The sequence below is a fragment of the Halichoerus grypus genome, chromosome 4 (genome assembly GCF_964656455.1).
Source record: "Halichoerus grypus chromosome 4, mHalGry1.hap1.1, whole genome shotgun sequence".
Classification (NCBI taxonomy): domain Eukaryota; kingdom Metazoa; phylum Chordata; class Mammalia; order Carnivora; family Phocidae; genus Halichoerus; species Halichoerus grypus.
Genome location: NC_135715.1, coordinates 180565366 through 180578598, shown reverse-complemented (window position 1 = coordinate 180578598; position 13233 = coordinate 180565366). Strand labels below are relative to the sequence as shown.

At 39.3% G+C, this 13233-nt stretch overlaps 1 protein-coding gene across 9 annotated transcripts in view; it reads left to right on the top strand.

Moving 5' to 3' along the window:
* DOCK10 (dedicator of cytokinesis 10) overlaps positions 1-13233 on the top strand; it is a 254355-nt gene that overhangs the window by 136309 nt on the left and 104813 nt on the right. For all 9 annotated transcript variants that reach the window (XM_078071375.1, XM_078071373.1, XM_078071372.1 and 6 more), the window contains exons 4-7: positions 2246-2328; positions 9815-9887; positions 10163-10285; positions 10540-10674. In XM_078071375.1, coding sequence (XP_077927501.1) covers positions 2246-2328; positions 9815-9887; positions 10163-10285; positions 10540-10674 — 414 coding nt within the window. The remainder of the gene's footprint in view (positions 1-2245; positions 2329-9814; positions 9888-10162; positions 10286-10539; positions 10675-13233) is intronic.

The window sequence follows — 13233 nt, the reverse complement described above, 5'->3', positions numbered from 1 at the left end:
TTACCATTTTCCAGCATGTACACAGTTTACTTATTTTGTGTTTATTGACCACCTTTTCACAAGGGCATAACTTTCAAAAGGGCATGTATTTTTGTCCTTTGTTCACTGATGTATTCGCATCACCTAGATCAACCCAGTAAGGGTTCAGTGATGTTTGTTGAATGAATGAATGACCTCCAAAACTAGGAGACTGGGTCAGTAAATTACGGAATGATATTTTATTCTACTTAAAGTGGTCATAAAATTTAGAAAACCAATGTAAAAATATCTAGAATATGCCATTAAGTGAATAAAAAAAAAACATTCAAGTTCAGATATACACTCAGAGGGGAACCAGGTAAAACTATGGACCAGAAAAAAAGATTGAAAGGGAATACAAAAAGGGAGTGGGTTTTATGCTCTTTGTTTTCCATTTTTAAATATATTTTTTCGCATTTGAGAGTTATCTCCAGGAATAGAGAAAAAGCAGGAAGAGGAGAAAGAACTGTGATTGTGAACATTCTGTCCCCATGGCCTTGGGATGCCTCAGGCCCATATGCTCCTTGCCTGAATCCTTGGCATCTTTATCTAAAATGAAGATGGAACTTTTTAGCCAAGGAGCCTATCAGGGCTTAGTTTTCCTCTTATTTCCAGAAACGTATGATTTGCAGAATTGGCTCAGGAATCCCAAGTTAAGTAACTTCATTTTAGCTAAATATTCAGTTTTGTTCCCCGTTCCCCTCTCCATCCACAGTCCATCCCAATCTCCTGAATTCCCTTTGCTGTTATCCACATCCGTTTGTCTTGTTGCTGTTTTTCTCCACGACTCTCTGCCAACATTCTCCTACTCCAGTCTTGACCCCAGGCTCACGCCTTGTTTAGCCTCTGTCCCCAGTTTGAGGGTGGGTGCTTCCCTGAACAAATAAAGTCATGGCACCGAGAAAGTTCAAGGCCAGAGAGGTCCAGAGAGGCTGACGACACTCAACTACTCTCCCCTCGCCCTGCCTTTCCCTGCATCTTGAGCCAGGTGCCTGCACCCTGTGCTTTCCATCAGCCTCTTTGCAGCAAGCTCTGGGCCCTTCCCTCCCACTTTCTGTTTCTGCAGACAGTGCTCGTCTTTCCCTTGTTTGTAGCACTTCGACACCCCAAGTGATTCCTCTCACGCAGATCTCCTTGCCTGTCCCCTTCCTGGGTCCCAACAACCGTAGGTCTTTACTTCTCACATTGCAGGATGCTCATTGCTCCTCATTTTCTCCACTGGAGAAGACAAGATCTTCTTGTAATCTTCATGTCAGCTGCTCAGTCCCCAGGTTCATGTAATTTTAGGATCAAAAGGAATCTTAAAAGCCACCTAGTGAGGGGTACCTGGGAGGCTCAATGGGTTAAGGATCCGACTCTTGATTTCAGCTCAGGTCATGATCATAGGGTCATGAGATCCAGCCCTGCTTGGGGCTCCACCCTGGGCATGGAGTCTGCTTAAGATTCTCTCTCTACCTCTCCCTCTGCCCCTCCCACCCCTCTGCCCTTAACCCCCCTTACCTCCCCACCTCAAGTGTGCGCTCAAAAAAAAAAAAAAAAGGCCAGCTAATGAAACCCCCATTACCACTCCATGGTCAGTACATTGCTAGGTACATGGTAGATGTTTGGGAAATATTTGCCATCAATAAATACTGAAAAATCAGCCACTATGTACCAACTTTTTGGTCATCTTTTATTCATATATATTTATAAAAATCAATGAGTAATCATGGAGAAGCCTGGACCCTAGAAAGCATTGAGGTAAAACTGAAAAACTGATTTCAAATCAACAGCACACCTGACATAGGAGAAAAGATAAGTTACTGACAAAAGAATGGAGCAGAATTATGATGAAAAGATCACATAGAAATAATAATATCTTCTACCACTAAGAACTGTTAAATAATGGAAGGATGCTCAGGAAAGCTGAAAAATGACGGTACTTGAGGTTAGCAACGTATCTGGGATGATTCATTGGGTGATTAAATTAGGCTTTCCTTGATGGCATAAAATAGAATAAATATGTTAAATAGTTCCTCCTCCAAGAGTCTGGGAAAGGTTTGATTTCCATTTCACTCAAAAATGTGAAATGATTATAACAAGCAAGCCCCCTTACCTACCTTAAAATCGCTAACATAGCCACCTTAACATTACCCCTGAGATTACGATAACTGTATTCGCTGTGCTTTTTGCCAGGACAGCTGAATTTTTTAACGATAATTTTTAATTGTCTTTTTTTTTCTTTCAGGCTTGTAAATTTTATAGTTCCCAATGGTATGTGGTAAACTACAAATATGAACAATATTCTGGAGACATCCGACAGTTACCCCGGTAAGAACCTATCAAGAGTACTCCTTGGGTTTTTCCATATATAAAATAGGATTTATGTTTAAGTCCTACCATTGTTTACAAATACATGTATGTTAATCTAGTGTCAAGGTATATTTTACAAAATTTAAAAATAATTGTTACGATAGAACATTTTGTTCAACAACATATATTTTGTTGTATATGCACAGAATCGATTGTGAGATATAAATTATTCTTATTTTGAGCAAAGTCTTAAAGTATCATTATACCATTCTTTTGTGAGCTGTCATTTCAATAGCAGATATAACATGACTAGAAAAGAACAGTTTGGACCAAAACATTTTTCTGATGATATTCTGTATTTTGCGTTCAGATTTGCCACTGGTTTCATGTGTTTTCATACTGTGATATCAAAAGTCATGTAAATAAACAACTTCCACAGAAGTGACATATGTTTAAGAATAGTAAAAGGGGAAAATAAATAGCTTTTTTTTTTTTCTGGACTCTGGGGAAAGGAAGTCTTTGGGAAAAGGTGTCTTTGTTCTGCACCTGTTCAAATGTCACCTTCAGGGACAAGCTCACCTGACCTACTACCTGAACTAGTCATTTATTCAGTGTCTGTGTCCCCCAATAAAGCAAAAATCCCCAAACGGTGGGGCTTTTCCTTGCAGAATCCCCTGTAGGCTAGGAGAATGCCTGGCCCATGGTTAGTGTGCAATTATTACTTATTGGATAAATAAACTAAGTACATGGCACATTTTGAAATATAACATTCCTGGATGGGATTGGAGTGGCTCAAATTAAAGAACTGCAATGAATTGGAATCTCCTAACACATTGCATCATCCATCTAAGATGATGCAAATAATCCAGAAAAACACAACAATCAAAAGTGAAGTCGTTATTAACCCCTTCCTCAAGTGAAGATGTCGAGAAGATACACATCACGCCTAAGTTTTTAGTGGATACATGGTTTAGATTTGGGCACTATTGGCCCAGATTTCCTGTGCTCCCAGAAACAACTGTTCCAGACTCGGATACTTGGAAGGGCTGCTCTCAACTCCTGAATGCAGAATTTTAAGGAGCTACGGAATAGCTCACAGAATGCCATTGGAGCTCAGGTCTGAAGGAATAGTAGCTACCAGCACTGTGAACTTGAGAAAGGATTCCCAGAGGAAAGAGCAAGGGCAAGTGCCCTGTCTTGGGAATCAGCATGATCTCTTGAGCAGAATGGGGAGGCTTGAACTGATGGTTAGAAAAGCTGGAGTAAGATGAAACCACAGAAGGAGACAGGGGCCTGGTGGGTCCCAGAAAAGAGCTTGGATTCATTCTACCGCGACAGAAGCCTGGGGAAATTTTAACCTAGTGAGACGTGATCCAGTTTCCTTCTTTAAAAAATCACTTGAGCTACTCTAAGGAGAATGGGATTGTAACAGTGAGTATACAAAAAAAAAAAAAAAAAAAGAGGTGGAGGGAAAAGAGGCCATGTATTTTTCAGTTACATTACTAAGAGCAAAACAATGTTCTTCCAAAACAGCAAATCTTTTTTTTTTTTTTTTTTTTTGCAAACCAGTGAATATTAACTTTTACCAAATCTCTGAACATCCCTTTAAATTCAGGTTACTCCTGAGAGTTAACTTCCTATAACTTTGTGTTGGGAAGGTCCCACCACATGCTAGGCTTTCCTGAGTAATTACTATATTTGGAATATCTGCATGTTAGTCACACGCTTTTTGTAAGCACAACAAAAAAGCAAAGCATTTTTTAACATCGAGACTTCCTCTTTCTAAAAACCGTTCTGAGAAGCGGTTACAACTTGGAAGCTGTGTCCAAGCAGTTGGAGGACCTCATATGAAGTGAGAGATTGTAGAAAGTGGCATTTAGCTGCCCTTCCAAGTATATGACTTCCTGCTGACTTCAGGTCTGTTGAAATCTTTGTTGTTGTTGTTTTTTTAAGATTTTATTTATTTATTTGACAGAGAGAGAGCACAAGTAGGGGGAGCAGGAGAGGGAGAAACAGACTCCCCATTGAGCAGGGAGCTCAATGTAGGGCTTGATCCTAGGACCCTGGGATCAAGGTCTGTTGAAATCTTTAATGGCTTTGCCCCCACACACCTTTTCTTATGTCCATGATGCCATCAAGCAAAATAAATATGTGAAAGATTTCACCTTCGTCGTATTCATACCCTATTAAAACAACACAGGAAACACCTCCACTGAGAACAGGGCCTGGATATCATCGTCGAATTAGAATTCTCATGGAGCATGAGAAGAAACATCAGGAGAAGCAAGACAAATGTAACTGAAATACTGTTTCGAATTTCCCTTAATTGACTAAAGGAAGTGGAAGTTGATACCAAGAAGGGGAAGAATAATACTACCACAAAGTAGGAGATTTTAATGAACTATGTGTATTCAAAGTGAAAATCACAAGTTCCAGAATATAATCCTCACACATCTCCTGAAATAATGAAGACCGTAACACTGAATAGAAAAATTATTTTTAAAATGATTTTACAAAGCCTAAGCACTCCCCATTAAAGACTGTGCATATTTAGGTCAGTAGTGGAAACAGATCATTTACTTGGCCTTCAGAGGCTATTAGAATAAATCATGTTCATGCCTCCTGGATTAGAAGAATTCTCCTATGTCTGCTACCAATTTAAGCCGATCATTTCTTTTTATGGGTTCCTGAGGGTCCAAAATAAAAACTTGCAATTATGGTAGAGTGAAAAAAGAAGCATGTGTTTATCTCCCTAATTTTTATTCTTTAAATTTGAAATTGTGTTATTATTAACGCTTAAGAACCTCACTTTTTTTTTAAGTGGTGTTCATAGAAAGATACTAGAGAGAAACATTATTTCAGGCTAGAGTGTAAAATATACGCCTTCACACATAAAAATCAGCACTGAACTTGGGATTCACAGGAGACAAGAATGACAAAAAGTACATGATGCCAGAGGAGCCAAGAATATACCGTGGGGAAAGGACAGTCTCTTCAATAAATGGTGTTGGGAAAACTGGACAGACATATACAAAAGAATGGAACCAGACCCTATCTGACGTTATCCACAAAAATTAACTCAAAATGGATTAAAGACTTGAATGTAAGACCTGAAACCATAAAACTCCTAGAAGAAAACATAAGTGGTAACCTCCTTGACATCCATCTTGGCAAAGATTTTTTTGGATCTGACTGCATTCAAGAAAAAATAAACATGTGGGACTACATCAAACTCAAAAACTTCTGCACAGCAAAGGAAACCATCAGCATAATGAAAAGGCAACCTACTGAATGTGAGAAAATATTTGCAAATCATGTATCTGATAAGGGGTTAATATCCAAAATATACAGAAAACTCATACAATTCAATGGCAAAAAAATAAAACAATCCAACTAAAAAATGAGCAGAGGATCCAAATAGACATTTTTCCAGGGAAGACAGACAGTGGCCAATCAGTACATGAAAAGTACTCATCATTAGGAAATACAAATAATCATCAAGAAAATACAGATCAAAACCACAGTGAGATATCACCTCACACCTGTTAGAGTGGTTAGTATCAAAAAGGCAAGAAATACCAAGTTGTAATGAGGACGTGTCAAAAAGGGAACCCTCATGAACTGTCGGTGGAAATGTAAACTGGTGCAGACACCATGCAAAACAGTATGGAGGTCCCTCGAAAATTTAAAAATAGAACTACCATGTGACCTAGCAACTCCACTTCTGGGTATTTATCCAAAGAAAATAAAAACACTAATTCAAAAAGATGTATGCACTCCTCTGTTCACTGCAGCATTATTTACAATAGCCAAGACATGGAAACAGCCTAAATGTCCATCGATGGATGAATGGATAAAGAAAATGTGAGATAGGTAGGTAGATAGATAAGTAGGTAGGTAGGTAGGTAGATCGATCGATCGATCACTGAGGAACATGACCACTATTGTGATCCACAGTTACCAAGAACAAATGCCTGTCAAATTGGTTTTGTAAGAAAGAGAAGAAAGGGTAAGTCAGGCTGGCAGAAGAGGGCAGAATATGAAGTTCAGAAAGGGATAGAATAGTGTCAAGGTCAAAGGGAGACTAACAGGAAATAATTAGCATATAGCATAGGACCATCCCTGAGCTAGATGTTGACATCCCATGTTCAAGTTTGTCTTTGCTGCCTCTCCCTGTTTTCCCTACACATTCTTTTATTTTTCACTCGGGATGTTTTCTTAATACCCCCTTTACTGCCCTGCCATCATGTTAAGAATCCTGGAACACTCATGTTCTCTTCTCTGCAGACAAAATACTTGGAGTAATTGCTCTGAAATCAACCTTATGAATCTGCCTCTGAATCTCAAACAATGTGTTGCCTCATGCAGGATGAGGGAGAGAGGGAAGGGTTGTGTTTAGGGGCTTTATTTTGCCAGTCAAATGAAAAGGTGAAACGGACTGCTCCTTGTTCAGGAATGTCAAGATATTGTTAAGGAGAAAAGGGATATTTTGAGTAGGACAGGAAAAATTTCCCAGTGGTCCTAAAATAACACTGTCCTCGGCTACTGGCTCTGTCTTCACATAAACTTGACCCTAACCCAAAGAGGCAGAACAAGTTAACATTAAGGGCAATAAGCATAGATATGCTTCAGCATCTCTAAGGCTCTGTAGGAAGGAGAAAGGAGTACAGGTACACCAAGATCCTTTGGAAGAGAATAATGGCTACAATCTTAACATGCTTATTCAAGATGGTTTGGGTTCATTTATCCTACATACAGCAAGTAGCATTTGGAAATAGGGCTTCTAATCCCACTTCTTCCACTATGTGTTTATGTGAGTAGCTGTGACAGACTTCACTTTCTTCTCAGTACAACAGTGAGACTAGACTAGACTGTGGAGTTCTAGCATTTGTGTGCAAATGTCTGATTACACACATATATAATTTAATAAAAAGCAATATGCTGCTTAGTACATATTTAGACTTCAGTACAAATGTTCTGTTACCTTGGTAGAGATTTTTGGACTTCTTCGAAATTGCAGATAAGTCATGGATGAAGAAGGTTATATTATGTATGTATGAATATGTTTCTGGAATTTGGAATAATGCACACCCATTCGAGTAAATTAATATACGTCAATGAACAAATATTTATTATGTTCTTACCCTGTGCCAGAACCTATGGTGGAGATAATCTTAAAATACACATTCCCTATAACCATTCTTTCAAGCCTCTGGCTTTTTAATAAACCTGTTACCATTTACAACTACTTACCTATGGACTTCAGGATTTCATATCAAGACTGCACAACAGATAATAAAATAGATAAATAAATCGAGACTAGGTCTGAAGTGAGGCCCCAGATATCATCTTTAATACCCAATATCAACTACTGTGTACCCCAGAATAGCTTTATTTTTCTTAATTATTGATTTTGATAGCAAGTAACTTACATTAATTTGAATTTATAAAATAAATTCACAATAGTAATAAGATCATTTTTAGAAACCTGTTTAACACATTAGAGGTGCCTCTTATGATGTTGATCGCCAATGAGCATCTCTACAGTAGGAAAAGACAAAGCTGGGGGAGGTGTAGATGGGACTTCATTGGAGGCCCTGGCTTTAAGAAACATGTCATCTGGCACACCTGGGTGGCTCCGTCGGTTAAGGGTCCAACTCTTGGGTTTGGCTCAGGTCCTGATCTCAGGGTCTTGATCTCAAGGTCATGAGATCTAGCCCCGTGTCAGGCTCCACGTTCAGTGGGAGTTTGCTTGAGTTTCTCTCTCTCCCTCTCCCTCTGCCCCTCCCAATCATGTGTTCTCTCTCTCTCTCTAAAATAAATAAATAAATCATTTTTTTTTAAAAGAAGAAACATGTAATCTGGTGGAGGGTAAGATAGGTGCACACACAACAGATTTGGGTAAGAACTGAAAGAGATGTGTGTCTGGCATCTACAGGGAGAAAGTCCTCATTTGTAGAGTCTGGGATGCCTTCGTAGAAACCACTTTGGGGGCACGAACTCTTTTTAGACTACCATAGAATATTATTTAGCTTTAAAAAGCAATGAAATCCTGAGACATGCTATAACATGAATGAAACTTGAAGACATTTTACAGTAAGTGAAATAAGCCAGACACAAATTGACACATACGGCATGATTCCACTTACATGCGGTACCCAGAATAGTCAAATACATAGAGGCAGAAAGTAGAACAGTAGTTACCAGGGGTGGGGGAAGGGAGAGATGGGGAGCTGTTGTTTAATGGATACTGTGTCATTTTGGGAATGAGAAAGGTCTAGAGTTGGGCTATGGTGATGGTTGTACAATAATGCGAATGTACTTAGTGCCACTGAACTGGACACTTAAACATGGTTAAAATCGTAATTGTCCTGTTATATACATCTTACCACAATTGAAAAAAATATTCTTATCAGGTAGAGAGAATGTGGCTCTGATCTCAGGCTTTTCCATTTTTAAAAATGAGGTCAGTGTTCTTTCTCCACCTTGCCCTGCTGTGAACCAGGAATGGGCATTTTCAGTTCTTTCAGAGGGAAGGTAAAGAATATTATGAACCCATTTGAATGTGTTTAATCCCTGTGTGAATGCAGTCTGGTAATTGTATGCATAGTTAAGTATAAAGAGTCCGTGGTCATGCCCCTTCTTATCTAGAATACCATCAACATAGGAAAAGATTTGTGATAGGAATAACTGAATGAGCACCCCTGGGCTTTTTTTCTCAATGGTCAGATTCTGGGGTTGCTTCTACACAATATAAATCACCTTAAAGAAAATAAATATTCCATGCAAATCCTACATGTAGGATTTTCTAGCTAGGTGTCAAGGGATGCTGTTGATCACTTCCATTCAGCCATGAGTTGTGAAATAGAATCAAGCCAAGAGAAGTTTATTTTTGTCCTATTTGACCATTCATAGTACCAGGTGCACACTCTTGCTGCTGCGGGCTGGTCAGCATTCCAGTGTTACCACGGAAATGCACCAAGCGAGCACAATTCCACGAAGTCAGGTTGGGGCGTTCTTTGGCGGAGGCCACGGTTAGGAGAGCAGCGCACCCTAGTGGCCAGAGATCAGACTGGTTTTCAGGAACTTAGTTTTTCAAACTAAGTGTCCATGTAGGACCCTGAGGGCATGTCATTGAAAGGCAAAACAGAAATGAAAATATCACTACTTCATATTCCACTGCAGAATGTGGACAGAGGAAAACATAAACCACCAAACCTTTAAAAGTGTCCTGCTTGCCTTCATCTCCTTCAAGAAGACATGTCAAATCTGAATAAATAGTAACTCTGTGGTTTAAAAAATAGAGATTTCTTTGCAAGAGATAATATGCAATGGTGTAAGGGAAAGTTAATACTTCCAAAGGAAATAGGGCACTCACATGATTACATTACTTTATTTAAGAAAACACAATAGTTGTTACCTAGGGAACAGTGGAAAACGAAAGCCATGTCTCAAATGACAAATGAGAAACTGGTTTTGTTTGTTTGTTTGTTTTTAATACCAGAGCAGAATACAAGCCAGAGAAACTTCCTTCACATTCCTTTGAGGTTGACCATGAAGATGCTGATAAGGATGAAGTAAGTACATTGTTGAAAGTGAAATGTTTAAAACGGAGGATACTTTGTTCCTGTCTTCCACTAGAGCATCTCACATTCCGACCAGATTAACATAAAAGCAACAGTAGCTACTTGTGGAGGGCTTTTTGTCAAAGCGAGTCACATTTGTTTTGAAATTGAACATAATTATTTAAGATGAGTCAATGGGAGAAAGAGGAGTTTCGTTTTTAAGTGCAAGGTCGAAGACCCGGGATTCACAAAAGATTGCAGTCATGCCAATGATGCTTCTTCTCCAGGATACCACCTCCCACTCGTCGTCTAAGGGCGGTGGGGGAACGGGAGGAACCGGAGTTTTCAAGTCTGGCTGGCTCTACAAAGGGAATTTCAACAGCACAGTGAACAATACCGTTACTGTTCGGGTAAGGAGACATCAAGACTCATCTTTGTTTCTTCCAGTATTCTTGACACCCCCTCCTTCGGTCACTGCACAGAGGAGAGTCATTTGCATTGAGTTTATGTTTCGTGTCATATTTTATTTATGAGACAGGAGGATGTTGTTCTCTAGAACGGTGCCCTAGAACTGTAGCACTCCTGAAGGAATTAGAAAAATTGTAATTTCTCTAATAGCACACCGCAATTGGAACTACTTCTGTATATCTTTTCCTTTATTTAGTCCTTCAAAAAGCGCTACTTCCAGCTGACTCAGTTGCCAGATAACTCCTACATCATGAATTTTTACAAAGATGAAAAAATATCCAAAGAACCCAAAGGCTGCATCTTTTTGGATTCCTGTACAGGTGTGGTTCAGGTGAGTGGAAATCCCTCCTCCTCCTCCTTGGGTTTTTTTTTTTCCCTCTTGGGTTTTTTAATCAATGAATGCGTTCATCCACTCATCAATCATTCATTCTGTAAGTGTTTATAGAGTATCTGATATGACCCAAGAACTGTTCTAGACCTTATGGATTCAATGGAAAACAAGGCAGCCTCGATTTCTGCTTTCACAAAACTCACTTTCGATAAAGGAAGAAAAACAGAAAATAAGCAAAGAAAGAAATGAACAGAATGGAATCCGTTGGTGAAATCTGGAATAAAGAAAATAAGTAGGGCTAGGGACGGGGAGGGAAAAATGGTAAGGTCAGAAAGCAGTGTTAATGCTCCAGAAGTGAGGAAAAAATGTTTTCAAAGAAAAATTATTTGATCTGAAAACTAAAGAATGAGCAGGGAAGCAAGTGCAAATGTCCTGAGGCAAGAGCAAGTTGGGTATATTTAAGGAGAAGGGGAAAATGACCACCTGTGTGGCTACAGTGTAGAGAGCCACTGAGCTAAAGGATTCAGTGAGGTAATATATAAACCATATATTTCACTATACTTCATAAATACTATCTTTATTATTGGGTAATAATGAAAGAGTAACTTTACAGTGTACATATACATCATCTTCTTTCTGAGAGGAGGTTTCCTTCAAAGACAAGGATTACATCGATTCCCAAAGACTTAATTTCAGAAACAGGACACAGTGCTTTTAACAGACAATGCTGTTACGCAAGCTCTTGGTCTTCAAACTATTGTTCTTAGTATTCGATGTGACATGGACCACTGTGGCAAAGGGAAGCAGAAGAATTCTGTAGGCTTCATTTGGACATCTTGCTTTCATTTATTCTTTTCACTCTGATGAGGTAAGTATCCTTTTTCCTTCTTACATAAAAATTGAAGCAACCAAATGTTATAGCAAACTCTTCTTGAATTTCACAGACAGATGCTGGCTCATTGATCTTGGGGACTGTGTTTCTGGTCACAGACCACTAGGAGCAGACCCTTCTCTTCTCACTAAGCCACAGGCATTCACATAACTTGCTCCATAGCTGAGATTACATCTTGGATTAATACCAGGGGCACTTGGATATGCGGATGCAAAATGGAGTTTTCTCCAGCCTCTTAGGCCTAGCCTTTTTCTGGATGGTTTATCTGTTAAAATCTGGAATTCCTCCAGAAAATAATAATGCTGAACCTTAAAAGGAAAGAATTAATTAAGTGTTGCTGAGCACTGGGTTGGAAGTGAAAGATAATTGCATTTTAACACAGACGCCAACTCTCCATATGGAAAGGGCAGTAAGGGTCTTAATGGAGGGTGGAGATAGTTTTTTATTGTTGATCACAAAGGAAACTCTTTGGCTTTAGAAATAATCAAGTAAAACCTTAGTAGCAGGTTAAAGATCAACGATTACATTTTATAGACATTGAACTAAAAATTTTAAATATTTTCTTTTCCATTTTTTCCTTCAAAGCCTACTCTAGCAAATGCATTATCATCTTTTAGGAAGTATCACTGTAGCCCAACGTATCAAGCTTGCAGAGATACGTATTAATATGACATTGTTTCTTCAAAGAATCCTATAACTCCGGGTTGAGCACACACCTTTGTGCTCGAATATGACCTTTCACTACAGGAACCTCTTCACCTTGTCTTAGGCTATGCTTCAGTTTCTGCTTAAATGATGCCTTGGAGCTGGAGAGTGTCTTCTAGGAGAAAACACAGCTTGGGGTTCACACAGATCAGCATTCAAATCCTGGTTTCACCATTTACTATCGGAAGCTTCGAGTAAGTTACTCAAGCTCTGAGCTCAGGTTCCTCATCGATAAAAAGGAAAAAGGATCGGGGAGGCAGTGTGTCTTCAGTCACTCTTCCCTAGTCTTGTAACCAAACTAACGTGATTTCACTCCCTGGTGAATCACAAGTAGAAACACACCAGGTGAGTTGTCACGCAAAGGAAACTTTATTTGCAGCAAATACAGAAATCATGGGGAATAACTTCTAAAGCCATGACTCCTCAGCAAGAATGAGTGGGTTTCCTTTACTTAAGGTTAGGATGAATATTTAGAAAGGGCAGCCTTGCCAATGTATGTAAGGTCATACATGTGTCTTATGGAAACATGCCTATACAATGTATGTTATGTAAATGAGGTTTGTGCTTCTCTTTGGGCAGAGATTTTAATATTATAATGAGGTAAAAGTAATTGTTGGTTACTCTGTGGGTCGCTCCACAATCCATCCGCACAGGCGGGAGTGGGGGTCGAATTCAAACTGGTCTGGGCATTCCGGGCCCCAGAAGCTCTTCATATGGGCAGTTATGCTTGAGGAGTAGTTTTGGTTTCCATCATGGGATGCTGTGCCCTTCAGGTCTTTTGCCTGAGTTAAGAGATAAGCTGGAAAGAAGAGCTTAAGGAAAAATGTGGGACAAAAGTCAGTGGGCACAAGCAAGTAAGAAGTGAAGGTCAGATCTAACTGGTGATAGTCTTTCCATTAAGTACAAAGGTCACAACTTTGAGAGATAGACATTCAACTGTGGAAAGGCCTTCCTAGAAAAAT